General features: G+C 32.2%; 1 protein-coding gene and 1 long non-coding RNA gene across 2 annotated transcripts in view; one reads left to right on the plus strand and one right to left on the minus strand.

Moving 5' to 3' along the window:
* LOC148600073 (uncharacterized) overlaps positions 1–21,275 on the plus strand; it is a 71,014-nt gene that overhangs the window by 30,794 nt on the left and 18,945 nt on the right. The gene's annotated exons all lie outside the window — the stretch shown is intronic.
* LOC148600075 (trafficking kinesin-binding protein 1-like) lies at positions 1,132–20,153 on the minus strand. Its single transcript, XM_088557135.1, has 16 exons — positions 20,069–20,153; positions 19,279–19,290; positions 18,082–18,169; positions 17,161–17,248; positions 16,904–16,982; positions 15,823–15,953; positions 15,271–15,345; positions 14,203–14,426; positions 13,320–13,535; positions 10,840–10,980; positions 9,937–10,100; positions 8,951–9,097; positions 7,949–8,048; positions 6,937–6,984; positions 5,966–5,981; positions 1,132–5,204 (listed from the first exon to the last, which is right to left on the minus strand). The coding sequence occupies exons 1-16, from the start codon at positions 20,151–20,153 to the stop codon at positions 4,716–4,718; spliced, it is 2,103 nt and encodes a 700-aa protein (XP_088413261.1). The 3' UTR covers positions 1,132–4,715.

Below are 21,275 nucleotides of genomic sequence, written 5' to 3' on the forward strand. Positions count from 1 at the left end.
GTAGTTTTATTTTGATTCATCTGGCGCCTAATTTAAAAGGACCAAATTCAACGTCTGCAAGTATTTGGACTCTCAATATATATTCGTGAATTATGATTGCTGAGCGAACGACAAACGATCTACAATAAAAAAAAACCCACAAAATTTGAACAGGCATTTCTCGTGAGAAAACCGCCAAAATAACGCAACGCCGAAATACCCCAATTTACGGTAACATTATAGTTTAATGTAAACGGTGCTCTAAATTATTGCTATTTTCGCCGTGAACGGCAAACTGCGAAAAATAATACCAGCGGTATTGGTTGTAACAAAATATAACGCTTATTATTTTAGGCCCGCGAAAAATTATACCCACAAATATGTTCACTTGACAGAATCGTCTAAAATTAACAACCAAAAATTAATATATTCGCACAATTGCAATTATTTTTTTATTATGAATGCATATCTAATTTAAAAGTTTGTTGCATTTTCATGTGGGATCGTGTTTGGAATAAATCGTGATTGTGAGTTTGGTAGTTTCAAATTGAGAAACAAATTGTCTTTTAAATTTATAAAAAAAAAATTATAAAAAGGAGTGCAGGTCCTTATCTATTGTTTTTTCTGTATTTAAGAACATTGACGAATATAAGTTTAACAATACAGACAAATTAATAACTAAGATTGTGATAACCCTCCGAGTGATACCTACTTGCAATAAAATCATACAATAAATGCTGAAGAGGGTAAAAAAATCATCGCTTTTTCAAACGTTAAACAGTTGTTGCTCTCTCCCTGTACATCTATATGTAGGAGGTGTAACTACTACACCGTGTGAAGTATTATAAAAAATCCATCAAATAGTTTTGGAGGAGATACATTTACATGTTTGAAACACCTGAAAACCAGCAGTAGTATTATCTCCATTTGCTAATTTCAACAATAAGCGTCATGCTCAATGTTCATTGCCATATTTAGGCATTTAAATCAAAATACATTGAAGGATTGATAAAAAAAATAATATCTTCAAAATTTTGTTTGTTTGTTTGTTGGGGTTTAACGTCCGAGCAGCAATATACCTGGACAGATACGCAAAGGGATTTTTATAAACTATCCAAACATTAATAAAGAAAAAAACAAGAAAAAAAAAGGTAAAACTTCATCTTTATTGTACATTATGATATCTTAATTGTCTTGGTTTCTAATTAAATACTCAGTCATCATGAACCAAGTTAAAATCAGCACCGAAAACAAACAAACAAAAAAAAAACAACAACAAAATAAAACTTAACAAAGGAAACCAAAACACACACAATTTGTAGTTTTCTTCATCAATGTATATACACTAAGGGCAGACTTAATAAATGTTGCTTTGCTGTTTTCCTTCTTAACACTGGATTTGGGTAATTGAAAAAGAATTATTTTTGTTCAGAAGAAAGGAGTAAAAGAACATTATAACACATTTTTTTTTAAAGAATCGTGCTGAAAATATAAAAAGGATCTCGAACATTAACAAAAACAAAATTTTGAGCAGATAGATATTTGGTATTTGATTGACGGACAGTCTCATCCACTAAACAGCATTTTTTAAGTCTCTAGAAATTGACATGTTTTACACAAAGAATTGGAATGCAAAGCATTGTTACAGATCATTCAAACCTAAACCATGCTTTTCACATTAATTCTGTAGATGATTTAGATTATTTACAGATGTACATTTGAGTCCATATAAATCTCAGACAGGAGGTGATTCATGCATATCAAAACCCTACCAAATTTAATTTCATTTTATTATTTAGAAACACTTAATGACCAAATAATCTTAGTTTGTAATTGGGTTGTTGCACTTATATAGATGGGTATGAACTCGGTTATTTACAAAAGTTGTTGTTCTTGATAAGGTATGATTTTAGTGGGAAATAAATGTTTTTTTTTTTTCAAAATTACAGATCTGAATATAGAAAGGACTGTTGTTACCGAAAAAATGAGGTATAAGTAGACTAAAAAGCATTTTTTGTTTGGTGGGTTTTCTAGACCATGAATTGCCACTACTATAGGCAGTGTTTGAATTTTATAAAGACTGGTACTTAAATGACTGAAACAAGTCCACATCTAGTATTCTTTGTCAACACAGGAAAACTACACTTCAAAAACTATTTATATGGCAAATATGCATCTATACTACAAAAATATAGTAAAGTAATAAAAAGAAATGGTACTTATATTTATCCAAAGTGGTTGAAATTTATTTAAGCCAAAAATATATAATTGTCACTTTAAATCTGGAAAGAGAATGAATGCTCTGACCTTTATGGCCATTTCAAAGCCAAGAGAAAATGTCAACAATAGATGCAAAAATATCTCCTACAAAGAAAGCATAGGCAAAAAAGATAAAATGGTAAAAGCACATAAAAGAGAAATAAATAAATCTGACTAAATAATACATCTGGTTTAATATTGGCATTCTATATACAAATTTCTTTTCTTTTCCCAGAGAACTGCAGGAGACGTTATGTACAAAAATATCTCTTTGAAATTTAAACTGACTATTTATTATCAGTAAGTTGAAAAAGTAACTGACTTTATTTATTTAAAGAAATGAAGTAAATCTAGGTAAAAAAAGGTATGAAAAAACTTTTAGATTAGCATACACAATGTGCTAAGTTCCTTACCGTTGGCCACAAGTTGCAGATTATTTTTTAATTATTCCATGACACACCTGGGCTACCATATTCTTCACTGTTAATTATTACAAAATATTTCATCTTCTCAATTTCTCTATTGATATACAATGTATTAGATAGGAGAGTAGCCTAAAGCTGATCAAATTGTCCCAGACCAGAGAAAAAATCGTAAATATACAGAGTGATATGTGACAAACAAGCTGATTTAAAAAGCCAAATATAGAGTAAACTAGCTTCTATTCAAGTACACAATATGATTTTTTTCTACGTAAGGTTGTATGAATAAATAAACTTTCTTCTGTTGGAACTTTAATCATATGTAAAAAAAAAATGTTCCGAACCTTTAACTCTAAAAAATTAATTTTAACACCTGGGTCTTTTACCTGAAAAAACTTTTACTTGACCACAAGGTTTTTGGACAATGAAAAAAAAATGGTTCAATTCAATGTTTAGAAAAACTTGAAATCTGAATTCTGTAAAAATAACCCCAAGTTAATTCAATATCGAGCAAGTAAAATATTGACTTGGACTTAACTCATGTGAACTTCACTAGAAAAGCATTGACCTGATGTGTACTTCAATATTTTCAATTGATGACAAATGATTAAACTAATACTTTAATTGAAGATAAATCATGAAAAATAAAATGAAATGACAAGAGCACTTTATACAAAGTACATATACAAAATAAGACTATTAAGTTACGTTTCTGTTAATTATTCAAGGTTATTGAGATCTGTAATCATAAAAAAAAATTCAATTTTTTCAAGATCCTTTGGTCTGATTTTTTTTCTATAAGTTTTTTAAGTTTTTGAAGAAATGACCCTAAATTAAAAAAATATGTTTTAACCAAAAGATAATAATTACTTTTTTTATTTAATCATCACACAAAACTGCCTTTATATGTAATCACATAATCAATTGGCATGTCATGAGCACTTACAAAAAAATTGCATAATTTCACAATATACAAACATTGACCTACAAGTACCTTGTACATGTATAAACATATCAATTGTATAAAATGTAATGAAAGACGTATTTCTCATATAAAAAATGTAAACTACATTTTTGTTTTTACTTTACATTTAAATTCTAATGCAACTGTCATGTCCTGAAAGATTGATTACTGACATCCATCAACGATTGATTAGCATTTAATGATTGATTTTTGAAATTAATCAATTAGTTGTCATGGGTGACAAACTAAGGGAGATAACCCTTTAATGATACCCAAGAAGTTAGACTTCAAATTCCTAATGTTAAAGGATTATGTCAGTTGCATTAGAATGTGACATCTATATTTAATGTTACTGCTTTCTTGAACTAATGGTTGCAACATTGTTTTTTCTGATTTTCAGTCTGATTAGCTTTTGCATTTTTTTTTGGTTTTCGATTTCGTTTTCTTTTAATGCAGTGATGAGACAAAAAGAATAATCTAATTTTGAATTAAAAAAATTCAAAATATCAATAAATATAGAAAGCTAAAATTTATCACAGGTCTAAAACAATTTTTTTTTACTCCAGCATTAAGTAGCAGTATTTCTAAGAATAATGAAAATTCTATATGTGATACACCCTAAAAAAGACTACAGTTTTTTTTTTTTAAGTATCATTATAGGTCTGTATGATATCTCATAAGAATCAGGGTTACATGAAAAACCACACGATATTTTCTGTTTTACTTAAGAATTTTAAACAAAATAATAATAAAAAAAATGTAGGCTTTCCAACCATGAACCACATTTTGCATGATTCTTACATGGAGTACTACTTAAAAGGAAATGCACTGTTACTATAATAATTGAAAATAATTTTACACTAACAATTTTTCTGTAATATTTTGCGTCAGTTAAAATTTTTTGCAACCAGTAGTGCAGGAAAAAGTAACTGCTGAACAAAATTTTGAATACAAAATGACTACCGGCTGAATGCTACTAAAAGATTCTTGTACAGTTACATTACTGAACAGATTCTAGATTATCACATGATCATGGCATTATCACAAAATAATGTACATTGTAACAGGTTTATTCATTGAAAATCACAACTTCAAAGAATGCCATTACGTTGAAATGATGTCAAAGCCCCCAATACACTACTTCTGGTGGTTGGTCCAAAAATAGCAGACATGGTGGAAGTTGACCCAGAGGTCAAAGTTGAGTCAGGAGTTTTCACAGCAGAAGTTGGTATAGCTTTAGTCTCAGTGCTATTTGAACTATGACCCCAGCTTCCAAGATAGCCATATAAAGAAACTCCAGTGTTTTTCAACTTTGACATGAAATTTCGGGAATGTTCATTTCCAGCAGGGACAGAAGGCACAGGGTTTGTTTTGGTTTGTGTGTCAGGGTTTCCACTAGATGGCACTGTGTAACAGTGTCCCATCGGAAAGTTTGTGGCTGTTTTATCTGAGACTGTTGAACTGTCAGAAGAAGCGACGATTGTTTGGTCGTCCTCTTTTTCATTTTTTGGAGACAGAAGATCAGATTCTCCCAAGATGGAGGCAACCCATTCCTCTTGTAAATCAACAAGAGTGATGTCCTTTTACCTAGGTCTACCGCCTTAAAAGCTGTGTCATTCTACATTTTTAAGGCGGTAGACCTAGGTAAAAGGACATCACTCTTGTAAATCAACAAGAGTGATGTCCTCTTACCTAGGTCTACCGCCTTAAAAGCTGTGTCATTCTACATTTGATCATTAGTATGTTTGTATAACCCATTTTACATAAATTGCATGTGAGGCTAAGTTACTTAGATTTGTTTGCATTCAGTTTCAAATGAATGCTTGTACAGGTTGGATGAAACTGAATATGGTGCAAGCATATCGCTGATTCCAAGAGCTAATAGTTTTTTTTCATGAGAGTGATGAACCAACTGATTTGTGTGAAGTCTACATAGCAGCAATTGTGGGGCAAAATTTCAAGCAGCATGCAAAAAGTTATAAGCTTGTGTTGATGTTAAATATGCCATTGTAACAAGGAAAAACTTGCTCAGGTTGTTTGAAGAAATACTTGCTTATGATCAAAGATATATAATCCAAGCAAACTCTCTTTTGCTAAAAAGCAACCATTTTAAAGGTTTTCAGATCTAATGTAACTCAATTGTCCTCATAGAGCATTAAGGACATAAATGTTTCATTGACAAATACCATGTTTTGGTGTGTATAATGCATATTTATGTATTGTGCGCAGTGCAATTTTGAAGGTCAAAACGTGTAAAAAAGTTTATTTAGACATAGAGTGCAGTAGAATTTTGGAAGACAAAAAGATAAATATTTTGCATTTGATCAGTCAATTTATTTACCTTGATCAAGTATTTCCTGCATAAATGTGAAAGAAAGAGATTTCTATTCACACTTTAACATCATGTAAAGATCGGTAGCTACATAAATTGGATAATTTAAATATTGAAGCATGATTAAACTGACAAGGATGTATGATATGGCTTATATAACAAAATCAAAAGTCGGGAAAACCTTGACTTGGTTTTGGTTGTTACTAAAATTTTGTAATTTTTCATTTTAAAATATACTTCAAAGAAAGAAAATTGTTAGAAACAATCAACATATGTTTCAAAATAATCATTTTCAGCTGTAAAAGCATTAAATAAGGAGGGCTTGACAAAAAAGAACTTTGTTACTTTTTGGTTTTCGTTGTTCTATTTCAATTTCAAACTGTGTTTTACAGGAAAGAAATATTGTACAACCTATGTCTGAAACATGTTATTAAGACATTTTAACTTGAATTGAAAAAATATCATTCAAAATTCAATATTTAAAGACGTATTCGATGATTTGATGAACATTCCACTTATGGTTTGTTTGTTTTCTTTACGCAGACTCTTTTCTCTTATAAACGTCTTTTATTTCTTGGCCAAATCTTATATAATGATGCGTAAAATCACACCCATGTCTGAAAATTATTTCTACGTAAAAATATGCAATTATACACAAAAAAATATGGTTCATTTTTATTTATTTTATTCAAATATTTGTCAATTAAAAAAAAATCAAGACCTTCTCTATTTCATCCTTATTTTTAGCCTACTGAAAAACATCATGAAGTTACTATCAAAATTTAACTACTTTCTTAGTCACTATTTTCTTGTGATATAAATATGTGACTTTTCAATGGAATGTCCAATTTTGTTAAAAAAAATGGCCAAAATCTTATCCTAGAACCCCTTCTCCTATACACAATTCTATGGAAAGCATTTCTTCTACATGTGCTCTATACACCAGCAAACTAGAGGCAGACTGACAAAACAAAACTCACTCTGTTAAACTCTCAATATCGGAGACATCATCGTCATCCTCTACATCACTGAAGAAACGAAAATACGAAAATCACAACAGGGAAAGCAAAACAAACAATAACACACAAAGGATGGAGTATGTTTATGTAATAGTTTGGCCTTAAATTCCAATTTTAATCAAATTGTTATTTACTGTTGTTCATTTCATCTTGAAAGGCCAATTTACACATTACACAAACTGCTCCTCTGTATAAAACATTCACAGTTGGAAAAAATGGAATGAAATGTTCTTGGAAAATTTTGCCCTCAATATAAAATAAAGTGGAGTATAAAAATATGATCTTTCCTTTCAATGTATTGTTCTTAACCTGTTAATTTTAAATCTCCTGGCATACGGTTAAGACAATTTATTTACACCAAAACAAAATCCAAAATTGATTGGTTCCAAAAAACTACAATGATAAGTTTGAAAAGGAATTGAATAAAATTTAGCCCAACTTAAGAGTGACTTGTCAAAGATGATAAAACTACATCACTAACTTTATAAATTCATGCATAATTGTACCTAGGCTCATATGTACTTCAGTGTGATACAAGTAAGTCTTTTGACTCTTTCTAAAAAAAAATGTCCATATTTTCATTACTAATACCTAATACCTTCCCCAGGAAGCACATATAAACCTAAAATTTAATATAAGCCAACAATATTATGCAAATGTGAATAATATAATTTGTGTTTATGTTTTAAACCATCTAAGAATAGGTTGTAGAATTGTCTCCCTTTATCCAACATTTAACCATCTGTCTTTTTTCTCTTTATGTTTTTCATTCATAATTTTCATCCAAATACATATATACCAGTCTTAAAATCACACTTTCTTTCCCCACTCTTATCCTTTTAAAATCCCCTTCCAATTTTCAATTTCTTCTTTTTTTTAATTACCATAAAGGGAGATTATCATTTGAAATTTGATAAAGGGAGGTAATCAACAAACTACCTTTGACATGGACAAAAACATCTGTGACATTTACCTAACGCTACATGAGGGATGTTTCACCATTGAGTTAGTGAATGTGTTGATTGTCCAACTTTCCTGAGGGCCATTAAATGCAGGGAAGGAGTCAAAGTCATCTGAAAAGAGAAAGAGGATAGTTTTAAGACGAAGGCAGCAGGCAAATAACATTTCCTTAATGTTAAATTATGGAATATAGAGTACATTCGAATCATGCACGTTAAACACAATTTAACTGCAAAGAATTATTTTAAATTCAGTGAAATCTGTCTTAACTAAACCCCTTTTAAGCTGAGGGATATTTTGTTTTGACATGTTTCACTGTGACACAAGTTTAAAATGTAGAAAAGCTGATATAAAGTGACTTCAGAAGACATGTGGTTCTCAGTTTCTCAAAGTTAGGGTAAGACAGGTCTCACTGTATACAGAGTGAAGCACAAGAGAAAAACCGTGATTTGGATGAAACAGGTTAAAAAAGTACTGAAGCTGACATAAAAGAATTTCAGACACTGTTTATTTTTGACAAGTTCAATGCAGTTTATACAGAATTTTGTTAAGACAAGTTTCAGTGAAATAAAATGTTCAAGCCTTCAACGCATGCTATAAAAAATTCCTATGTTTAGTATCCCCAAATATCACTACCTTTTATAAAACATGTATATGACACTTTAAGATGAGTAAAGGAACATTTTTTTCAGCTTTCCAGCAGGTTAATCAGTTCTTACAAATGGAAATGTTATTGTACACATGTATTTAAGGAGGTAGACCTATGGTAAGGGACACAACTCAGACTTGGACTGATTTCATTCTGTTTCAAATGAAAGCTTAACAGGCTTTGGTAAAACTGAATATGATACCAACATATCACAGATTTCAAGACTTATGTCCCTTACCCTAGGTCTACCTCCTTAAAGGAGAAATAAAATTGGCTAATTAACAATTTCTAGAATAATAGAAAATTTGGACCTGTTTCATCATTTCTTTAATATTTCATATCTGAATCCCCTAAAGACTAACTAACCATCCTCCTCCAGATCACTGAGATTGTGCTTTTCCTCTTCAAGATCAAATTTTCTCTCTCCCTTAATCTGGACACCTGGTCGAGATTCAAATATTCCACCAATGTTTGGAGTAGCAAGCTGCTGCCATTGTCTCAATGTTACTGAACCTATTACAATATGAAAGATTCACTGTTTTTAGGCATTTATTAATAACAGTCTAAGACAAAATTTTGGTACCTATTTGTTTTTTTTAAATGTCATTCTCTATAAGAATCAGGCAGTGGGTAAAACATGGTATGAAAAAAAAACACCCTTTTGAAAGTTTAATTTGACTATTTACACCATCAGAATCAAGAAAGATTTTCCATTTAACTTTGGTATATTAAATCTTAGTTCCATTGAAATGCACTGAAAATGAACATTTCAAGGGCAGACAATTCTATCAAAGTTTGCATTTTTCTAACATTCTATAGAGAAATTTCTGAGCAAATCCAGTGATGCAGAGATCAAATAATAGTCCTTTCATATAAAGAAATCATCTTTGAGAGAAATTATATCATCAGATCTGTAGGGTTTTGACATGTATGTTTCTATTTTTTTCACATTATGCCTAATTCTTACAAAGACTGCTACTTAACACCTAAAACAAGGTTCACTCTCAAAAGTTTACTTCACACCATTGTTTTGCAATGGCTGTCATATTACATGATAACATTTTTTGTCAGTCCTAGAAATGTATGTTCACTGAAGAATATCTAATTAACTTTCTATTTCAGTACTAAAAATATATGATCACTAAAATTTAGATATCTAATTATCTCCTCTTGCAACCAAAAATCATTTTCATGCTGGTCATTATAAAAATAACCCAACCTTCATACAAAACTTCATCTAAACCTATTAAACAGTTAAAAGGAGAAGTATGTGGACAAACAGACAGACAGACAGACAAACAAATAGTGACTCGAAACTCTGTTTATATGAGCATTATAATTAGTATACTAACCCTCTAAAGGCTTGACAATTCTGAGTTTTTCAGGAAGCCTGTAATATGGGTTACTACTTCCTGTCATGCTGGACAATCCAGACAAGCCACTAAGTCCACTTCCTGTTGAGAGAGTACTGTCTGGTGTTTGACATACTCCTGGTGTTGAACCTTCTGTCTCAGACCTGGAATAAAACAGATTTGTTTAAATCTGGTTAAAAAAAAAGTACCTTTTCATAATTAAATTATATCTTTCAAATGAATTCAAATGTAAAGGGACCGACTTGTCATGCACATTTTAAAGTTTTCAATGATCCAGTTCAAATCTTGTTATAAAGTTTAGACCTGACTTGATGGGTAATATTAACACCAAATTTCTAAAAATGGTTCTATTGCTTTGTTATCAGAACATCACAACCCATTTAGAGCTTTTCTGTCAAAGAATCTGACAAAATGTGTATAAGGTGTGGCAAATTAGGAAAACAGACGGTTTTATTGCATTATCTTATTAATTTATACCTCATAACCTCCAGAAGTAACCATCAAAGTGTTTGTAAATTTTGCCTTCTTAATATATTGATAGGTCATATTTGGTTGAAATATGGACAAATTTCCCTGTATAAGCAGTAAAAAAAATAAATATCATGTCACAGAAGCTTCTGGATAAATTTAAATAGCTTTTGGGTTGTTTTCTGGCTGAATGGAATATATTACAGGGAAAAAAAGATCAAATTGAACAAAAATGTGTCAACCATTGCTTGATTCTTACACAGAATGTTACTTAAATATATAGGTATATACATGCCTTTTGAGCTGACCGAAAAAAAACATCAACCACTGATGATTATATTGGGTCAAATAGACTTGGTAAGAGAAGGGTTATCATTTTAAAGGTTTATGTTTTTTAATGTTACTTATTTATACCTCTGTCTCTGTCTTTTGGTCTCATCTTCTTTATAGTCCTGTTCATTGAGCTCATTGGCCCTTCTTAAAGACAGCTTTCTCAAGGCTGTTTCAAGGTCATTAGATCCTGGTATACCTGGTCTACCAAGATTATTCCTGGTCCTGAAAAAAAAAGTCAAGGTTAATAAGAAGGTCCGTAGACCTGAGTTTACATGGTGTAACAAGACTTGCCCAGTCCTGAAAATGAAGATCAAAGTACAAATCTTAGTTACTTGACTCTGGACCCTTGTATACATGTTCTACAAAGATTGTTTCTAATCCTGATAATAAAAAGTGAAAGGTCATATTTGTGAAACAAATTTGTTCCAGATATAAAGGTCAAAACTAGATAAGACATCCAAATTTCCTATGAAGAGGATATAAAGCCAGTTGAGCATTCAATACTGTATACTGCGAAATTTTCATGGCAAATTTATTTTCACAGTAAGATCCATGGTGCGAATATCAAACTGTCATGAATACTTTTTTTTTAAGGAACAGTATAAAGCAATTTGAAAACATCTTGATTGCAGAAACCGAGAGAAAAAAATAATTTAACAAAATAAACTACAAAATAGAATTCAAACAAAGCTGTTCTCTTGCATGATTTGGAACAAGCATATATAAGTACAGGCACGGATCAAAGAACTGGCGTACCAGGCGTAAGCCCCCCTAAATCGGTAAGAAAAAAAATTTTCACCCTATGATATTTTTTGCCTTGCTTTGCACGGCATTTAACTCAATTTACTTCATTACCAACATGTTTATTCATTATTTTAAATACAAACAATATCAGTTTTATATATTGTAAATTGCGATATGCTGTACACGTGTTTCAAGGAGTAACCTCTCATCAGCAGCATTTAAATGAAATATATAGGAAGATCATAATTAAAATATTAGTTGTATACCAGAAGTATAACCAAAACTATCGAAAGAGGAAGCCAAATCCATCACCAAAAGGTTCTACCATATGCAATGCAAGGAATGAAGCCTCAGTATTTTGCATATTTTTAAAAATATTTTGGAATACTGCAAGTTTTCATAAATATAGTAGATAAAATGTGTGATATTATTCAGGGTCAGACAAGTCTGACTACTGGGTTGGTGAATACCCTCGTGGACCTCATGTCCACCAGCAGTGGTATCAACAGAGTGGAAATAACCATAATTCATGTACGTACAGCTTGAAGGTGCGAAAAAAATGGCATTTTTATTCCATGCCCTAAAAGTTGAACACCACATAATTTATTTTACAACTAGTTATCTTGAAAAGGACAGCAAACATCTGTAGATGTCATAATGTTCCTCATGACATGATGTTAGTATATTGTCATATTACTTCAACTGTAATGTTCACAATGAATCATATTTTCATCTTTTGTAATCTTTTAAACTTTGAAGTGGCTATACATCTGTATAAATTGACAAACAAGCCTACTTCAAGTCATTTATAGTACAGAAAATTACCTTTCAAACAAAACAAGACTTTCAATTTCTGTTTTTACTTTCTTAGCTACCCCATATACCAATATTTCTTTATAAATTGACACACAAACATATTGAAATGTATTTATTGGGAAATGTAAACTGCAATAAATGTATTTATTGGGAAATGTAAACTGCAATAAATGTATTTATTGGGAAATATTATCTGCAGTATATGTATTTATTGAGAAATATTCTCTGCAGTATCTGTATTAATGGAAAATGTAATCTGTAATACATGTATTTATTGGGAAATGTAATGTGCAATACATGTATTTATTGGGAAATGTACTCTGCAATACATGTATTTATTGGGAAATATACTCTGCAATATATGTATTTATTGGGAAATGTACTCTGCAATACATGTATTTACAACCCTGTGAAGATTTTTATATACTGTCAGTAAACTTATTCGTGGGTATTGTTTTTCATGGCTTTGTTAACTTGGTTAGTTTGTGAATTTTAGAATTTGTAAATTTGGACATGTCTTAGATTTTTACATGAATATTATATCATAATGGGAATTTGAATTGGTCCTTGGACCAAAACATGAAAACTATTAAAAATACAAAGGTACCCCATGTACATTTGGGCTTTTACAGTACATAGTCCTAGTCCAATCTTTAGCATACTAGACAACAGTAAGATGAAAAACATTCAAATAATTCAATCAGATAAATATGTAAGAAAAGCTACTGGTTACTATTATTGGCTTCAATAGGATAGAGCTAAGGGAAAAAATCCTACTATATAATTAATCCAGATGGTATTCTGGTTCCAATTACTTCATAATTATCAAAATGAGCTAAGGGGAGAAACCTACCAAAATAATTCATCCAGATAAATTAATACTGTATATTCTAGACCTCAATTAATGTTCTTAAGAAAGAGCTAAGGGAAAATTCATCTAGATGTTATACTGTTTCCTATTACTAAATGATCATAAGAAAGAGCAAGGGGAAAAAACTTACCCATATAATCCATCCAGATCACTTCCAGGTGGATTTTCTGGTCCCGAATCAACATCAGAGAAGTACATGGAACTCCTGTTTGAGATGGGGGCAGATTCAATACTTTCATTTAAACTGTAGTTAGAAGCCCCCATTGAGGTACTACGGATTGATGGACATCTGGATCCGGATTTTTTGGCAGCTTTCACAGTCTCGAAAACTTTCCAATTATGAACTCTGAAATTAGCAAGTAAATCCTCAGTCACAAATCTTGCATTAAATTCTGGAGCAGCTTTTGTCTAAAGTTATGTGACTAACAAAATGTTATTTTTCATTACTTTAAATTTAAATTCAAATAGTTAAAAGCATTTTAAAACTGTAAAGATTAAGTTCTGGTGAATTTCCCATCTGGTTGAAAGGGATTTATCTATCTAAGCATAACCATGGCACAAACAAATATCATAACTTTTTTTCTCTTTTTCAAGATTTTTCCCTCTTTAAAATAAGTCTACTCCATTGAGCACCTTGTCATAGTTTTCCCTTCCTCTTCAGTCTACCCTGGACTTGACTGTTTATGAACAACTCAACTGGTGTTTCTAGAAAGCAGAGGATGCTTACCCTACCAGTGCACCTAGTCCATGCTCCCATTTTTTTAGTGCTCATTTACTTTGATTCTTTGTACATATTATTTTGGTTATTTTGTTCTTTATTGAGTGTGTCTGTTTTCACTGTCTGGTCTTATTGATTTCTGCTAGAATCTTTGTTACCTTGTACTCTTGTACTCATGAACATGCGAGTTTTTCCAGTTCAAGACATTGGCTTTTTTAAAATTAAAATTTTCTCCTGTTTTAAGACATTGCCTTCTTTAAAATAAACCAGCTTTTTTATATTAACTTATTCTTACTTTCTCTCTGCAGGAGAGTATCCTTTTGGGTAATCAATGTCTCCTTTAAGTGAACTCTCTAACTCAGAGGCTAGAGAGTCTGAAGGGAGACTAAGGAGAGACGATGACATATAGTTATGTCTGACAGCTCCAGGTTTCTGTTTCCTTCTGAGTTGTCTGACCTCCTCTTGAGAAACCTCATACAGTGCAACCAACTCATCATGTTTGTCTTTTAATTCTGCAATCTGAAATTTAAAAAAAAAAATTAATTAAGGAGGCAGACAGAAGGTAAGGGTAAGGGTCATAACTCTTGAAATCAGTGATATGTTTGTATTACATTCAATTTCACCAAAACTTATCAAGCTTTCTTTTGAAACAGAATGAAATCAATCCAAGTTACTTTGATGCCTACATGAGATTGATGTCAAATGCTGAATACATGTTCCAATGATTTGTAACAATCGTGTCCCTTACCCTAGGTCTACCTCCTTAATTGAATCTCAGAACCATAATCAGTTGTTACAACAACCTCCAACATTGACACAATCAAGTGCTAAAAACTGTTCAAAACAAGCTCTAAATTGGTTAACCACCATAAAAGTCAGAAAAGTTCTGTCAAAATAACACCCTCTTCAACACTAACCCTTCCTTCCAAAACAAAAAACAAAACAAAAAAACAATCTAATTTGCATTTTTTTTTTTAATTTAAGTAAAAATATTATGCAAATTTACAATTACTGTGTTCCAAACAACTAAGAATGTAGAAAAAGTATTCAAACTAAACTTTCTTACATTTTGTGACTTTCTGAGAAATTTTACTTACCAATATTATCTTTTTGAAAATTATGATAAAAAAAAAAAACACTATTGTGAAAGTACTTAAATTCGTAGATACCAATTTTCGTGGATTAGAAAGAAACACAAGTTCGTGGATTCTTGAATTTGTGGATTGGAGATTTTCAGTCAACACATCTATGGAAATCTCCTTTTCTTTGGGAACCAAATTTCATGGTTTGGCCTACCCACGAAATCCACGAAAATTGGTTCCCCATAAACAATAGTACTTTCGAAGTATGACTTAAAACATACCTCCTTAGTAAGAAATCTTTGAGATTCTTGAGAAGCTACCAGATGTTTCTGTAGTTCTAAATTCTCAACTGTCAACTGCAATATTACAAAAAATTTATATTGATACACATACTTATACATATATATTTAACTGTATATAAAAATAAATCACTACTTTAACTAATAACTTGAATATTCAAATTGAAATTTAAAAAGAACAGAGGTGTTTTCCTTTAAAATAGTGAGTTTTTTTACCATTTTCTAATTTCAAACAAAAATAAAAAAATATGACTTTTTTTCTAAGGACTGGATGTGTTTGAATGTTCCATAGGAAACTAGACACATCCAAAAGTGACATTAGAGCGTTCGAGAACCTAGAAATTATTATCTGGCCTAAGGCTAAATAAAACAACAGAGGGCCTGAGAATCATGAAATTATTATTATCTGGCCGAAGGCCAAATGAAACAAAAGAGGGCCTCAGAATCAAGAAATTACTATTATTTGGCCTAAGGCCAAATGAAACAACTGAGGGCCTGAGGCTTTTAATTCAGTGTAAATAAAACATTACTTACTACTTTGACCTTGAGCTGAAGGTCAACTACCTGACCCAGTAGCCCAGTTATTTCTTCTTTTTGTGCACTGTTGTCTTCTGTCTTTCTACCAAGTTCTTCTACATATAGTTCTAAATCCTTCTTTACTTCAGCTGTATAAAAGAAAAATCATTCTGAACATTTACACAAAGCAGAAAAAAATATCACTAATGTAAATAAACTGCACACTTCTAAATCATTCTAAACTTCAGTTGTATAAAAGAAAGATTATTCTGAACATGTACAAAAAGCAGAAAAATAATTCCTAATGTGAACAACCGGTACTTTTCTAGTGTTATAACTTTACATCTGTCGTCTCTCGAAAAATACCCTTCTTCTCAAAATGATATATGCTTAAAGTTGTGCTTTTTAATTAAAGTAAAAAAATCTTTTTTTTAGGTTCTTTGGTAGATATTTCATGTACTTCTAAATGCGGATATTTGATCAAAAGAATAGACCCTGCTTTGAGCAAGTGTCACTGGCTGAGCTGGATTTTTAATGTGGTAAAACACAGAAGCAACAGCCAGCAATAATAAAGTGTATAAACCCACTCACACATTTTATTCTGACTCCAAACAAACCAATCATCATTTTAACTCTTACATGTGTGCTTAGCGGAAGGGTAGTAACTTACAATTTTCAAGCTTTGTTATGACCGAGATTGGGATAAAACCCACAACCTTATTCACTCAATGAGCTTTATTTACATTTAAATAAGAATTCATGGTTTTCCTTCCCTTGTTTGTCTACCACGGACATGACTTTTTATGAGCAACTCGGCGGGTGTTTCTAGAAAAGTAGAGGACGCTTACCCTACCGGTGCACCTGGTCCATGCTCCAAGTTTTTGGTGGAGTCAGAGTTGCTCATTTACTTTTGTTACTTTGTATGTATGATTTTAGTTACTTTATGTTCTTTGTTGTGTATGTCTGTTTTCCATGTCTGGTCTTTGTCCCTGGATTACATTCTTTTGATTACCGCTATAACCTTGGTTCCCTTGATTACTCTTTGATTACTGCTATAACCTTGGTTCCCTTGATTATCCATAGTGATTATGATACTTACCAAACTGTTGAACACAGTCACTGACAAGCTTCGCTTCTTTCTCTTCATAGTCACAGGTTTCAGCAGAGAGCTGAGCTGTCTGTAAACACAAAATAAAATATATTTTAAAATTGGAAATGTAATTTCTATCATTAAATGAAATTTTCTAATTTCAGGTTTCGATATTTCATTTAAACATGAATGTACTAAGTGAAAACCTTTACTTGAAATTCAGCCACCAAGTTATTTACTTTTTCTTTTAAAGACGTAACACAAACCTCTAGTTTCAGCTTTACATTTTCTTCTTCAAGTGATTCAACCTTTTTCTGAAGTGACTTGACTCCACTTGAGTGTAAACTGTCATCACTGTAAAATAATTAACTCAAATATAGGCAAAATCTTATTATCAAAATTACGATAAAATTATCAAATTTACAATACAACAAAATTTCTGTATAGAAAACAACAATTTTCCTTTAAACTGTTACGATTTTAATGAATGTTTATTTATTTTTACATAATATTTTCAATGAATCATACACAGGCAAAATTATTTCACATGATTTTCACACGAATTGAGCAAATAAACTAAATGACAGAGTTCACATGAAATTCGGGTGAATGGAGCCTTCATGTGAAATTCACACAAAATGTTCACATGAAATTCGTGTTTAGTGAATTTCACATGAAAATCATGTTAATTTCATGCGAATTTCACATGAATTTCATGTGAAGCTAGGTTCACTCAGAGGGGTTATCCCAGAATCCTATTAGAGTTAATTTATCTGATTAAAGAAATAAAAGACTTCAACCTGAGCCTTTCTAAGACTAAACAAACATAAACAGCATAAAAAAAATACGATCTAAATTAGCAAAAGAACAGAAAAGTATATAATGTGGCCATTTGAAAGCAAAAATCATATCAAAATTTGGTGCCAAGACTGACTGCAAAAACATTCCAAGATGTTTGCTCCTGGCAATCCTCCACACAACAAAGGTAAAACTGGTCTAAAGAGGAGGTCTACACCTAAGAATGCTGGATGGTACAAGATAAGTCATACTCCATGGTTGAAAGGTCTTTTGTTTGAGAATGCAGTTTCACCAGATGAAGATAATTCAAAAACTTACATCTGAATGAATTTGCAAGATCACCAACAAGACGATAAGCATGTTGAAGCTGATACAGAAGAACTGCATACCATTGGCAGTGACAGCTGTTCCCAGTTTGGAAATGATGATGATCCTGCTGTTGATAATTCTCAGAAGATGATATTGCGACCACTTCACCTGAAAAGAGACGGGACACAGACAACAATAAGTTCAAATTCTCGCATCATTGATGAAGAACAGATGTTTGCTCTGTTTAACTCAGCATATGAGCAACACAGATTAATTCTACGTACCTGCAGGAAGCCTCAGATGGAATCCCATACCATTAAGAAATGGGGTTGTGGTGCTATGTACAAAATTAAATGCAAGAAATGTTGGTTTGTGTCCAATGAAGTAGTGAAGCTCTACAAAGAAATTGAAAACAACAAGCCGGGACCGAATCTTTCAAATTCAAATGTTGGATTGGCATCAGTGGGCTTAGACAGTCTAATAGGAAACAGGAAGACACAAGAGATTTTGGCCCATTTGAATGTTTCACCACCTAGCAGAAGTAGCATGCAGAGAAACTCAGACAGAGTAGCAAAGGAGATGTTAGACCTGAATATAGAAGACACTAAGGAGAAAACAGAACTGGTAAAATCTGATAACAGAAGCAAGGGAAAGCCTGAAAATCTTGTAGATTTGACACTAGATGGTCGATATCCTGGTTCAAGCCGCTCAAGCCGAAAAAAAAACCAGGGCTTAACGCTTCTCAGGCACAGATGTTGGGGATACAGCAAAACACAGACAGAAAATACATAATTGTTGCAGTGTCCCAAAACCTATTATGTTGGAAGGAAGCATGGTTATGAGGACTTGGTTTTGAAGTAGTGTGTCCCGGAGACCATGAAGGATGTACTGCATCTCACAAAAGATTGGCACTTGTGTCAGAATATGAGATGGGAAAGGATGTAGGAAGCCAACTAGCACTACAGGGTATTTTAATTTGGTATGCTACTACTGATGGAGATGCCAGGTCGGCGCAAGGAGTTGAAGATGCTATCCAAGCCTTGGTACCTTTGTGGAAAATGAAGAGACTTGCTGATCCGTTGCACCTGAACCAACATCAGTTTCGTACAGGATTACATGCCGAGTTTAGTGAGACCATGTTCCACGGTAAAACAAATATGGAAAATAAAGAATTGAAACAGAAATTTAGCCTTGATTTGAGATGTCGATGTTCGATGATTTTAAACCAACTTATGAATGATCATAAAAGAAACATAGAAAAATTGGTAAAATTTTACCTGCAATTGTAACTGCTACACTAAAGTGCTATGATGGGGACTGCTCATCCTGCTTCAGGGATTCTGTGGTGTGTGGTGGAACAGAAACAAGTAACTGGTGGTTGCGATCCTACTACCTCAGCTGCTATAACATCACTGTGCTACAAATGGACAAAACAGACAAAAAATTAGTCACTGAATTGGTAAAGATGATACTAAGTGAAGAAGCAATCAATAGTATGAAAATGTATCACACGACGAACAAGAATGAAGGTTTCCACCGTGCACTGAGTGTAAGCCTACCTAAAAATGTAACCCATAGTAAAAATATGGAGGGGAGATTACATTCTGCATTTCATCGCAATAACAACAGACCTGGTACATCAGCCATAAAAAAGAGCAAGAATTTGGAAATACAGATTTCAAATGTAACACTTTCGTCGAAAAGATGGACAAAGACTTTGTTTACCACCAGCAATATGAAAAACGTACTGAGGTAAAAAAAAAACGACAACCGTCAACAGATAGCTCAAAACATGGAAGATCACAAGGCCTACAAAGAGCACAACAAAAAGAGACCTGATTACAAAAAGAGCCAACTAGATGCTGTACCAGGATTGCTGCAGAATGGCAATTACTGCAAAAAGAAGATGCCCCAGTGATGAAAGAAGAAAATCAAACATAAAGGTCCTTTTAAGGACCACCTAAATCTTTCAAAAAGATTCTTAGTTGATGCAAAAAAAATAAATAAATAATAAAAAATAAAATAAATAAAGACTGCCTTCCCCTCCCTTAATTTTGTCAAAAATACCTAAATCATTGTCTGTCATCCTGAGGGCTACTAAACATGGTGGTAATGGGGCAATGTAACCAACACATTCCCTTTTGACACGCATGTCTGCCTACTATTGTTAAAGCCGTGAGGCTCTAACACCAAATGGGTAACATTAATGCAGCTAGTGTTGTGGCACAAGTGAGAAACATCAAATGAAGGTAAATAAGCAGATTGATGCTCTATCATGTATGCTAGCCTTTGCACATAAACTGATTTCTACTCAATGCCAATGGCACCAGGAAATCTACAATTTATAATCCCATATTTGCCATTGGGTGTTAAGTTCCTGTCCATATAATACATTCCCTGTTCTCTCCAAGGGCCGATTTATCTTGTAGCTCTGTTCTGTACTTTCGGTAAAATGCCTCCATTTTGCTAAAATGAACTTTTTCAGCATGGGTGTGTAGGAATTTACCCCTAAACTTCAATTTGAAACCCCCTTTGACAAAAAAAAATTGAAAAAATTTAAATCTAATCCGATTTCCCCCAAAATAGCCAGAATTTCACAGAATTTCAGAAAAATAAACTTCTTACATATTACAGTACCCAAAGGCATTATCTACACAGAAATATAAAAAAAAATACAAAAATAATCAGTACTGGAGCAATAACAGCTGATTTTATATGTAAACACACTCCTCTTTTATAAACGAGGACACAATTAATTTTCACACCGAGTTAATTATAGCTTTTTCAAATTAAAACAAAAACTACCGCTTCAAATCAAATGCAATTTTGGGAGCTGAATAAACCATCTTACCTGAAACTTCCATAAAAAATTACAAATTTTCACCATCATTTTTCAATTTTAACTACCTGAACACAAAGACCCCCTCAAATTTGACCCAAAATGGCTTCCAAAGGCCATAAAGTTGACCTTTTCTAATCTCACCAAATCACACTCTATATGTATTTTTTATTGATTCAAGACATCTAATAAATTATTTCCATTATTCTTCTTTCAGTTGAACCAAAAAAGAATAATAAATTCTAAAGGTAAGGTTGTCTAAATAATTTTTAAAAAATACCCTATCAAAATAGGAACTATATTCGTATACAAGGAATAGCTAAGGGCAGATAATTGTGATCTCGTACCTTAAGCTGATTTTTGGTTTGTGAAACTACCATCTTGAGAAACAGATCATGTTTACGTTTTGTTCTGCTGATTTTTACCGAAATTACT

The sequence above is a fragment of the Perna viridis genome, chromosome 13 (assembly GCF_037379345.1).
Source record: "Perna viridis isolate PV_CMFRI_1.1 ecotype Kerala chromosome 13, ASM3737934v1, whole genome shotgun sequence".
NCBI classification, from domain to species: Eukaryota; Metazoa; Mollusca; class Bivalvia; order Mytilida; family Mytilidae; genus Perna; species Perna viridis.

What these genes read in the sequence shown, in the direction of transcription:
- LOC148600075 (XM_088557135.1), bottom strand. Translation starts at nt 20,153, where the DNA reads ATGCGTGTCAAAAGGGAATGTGTTGGTTACATTGCCCCATTACCACCA. An exon ending in AACAGCTGTCACTGCCAATG is followed by an intron (nt 17,249 to 18,081) that starts GTATGCAGTTCT and finishes ATTATTTTACAG; the next exon opens with TGATGACAGTTTACACTCAA. An exon ending in ATGTAAAGCTGAAACTAGAG is followed by an intron (nt 16,983 to 17,160) that starts GTTTGTGTTACG and finishes TTGTGTTTACAG; the next exon opens with ACAGCTCAGCTCTCTGCTGA.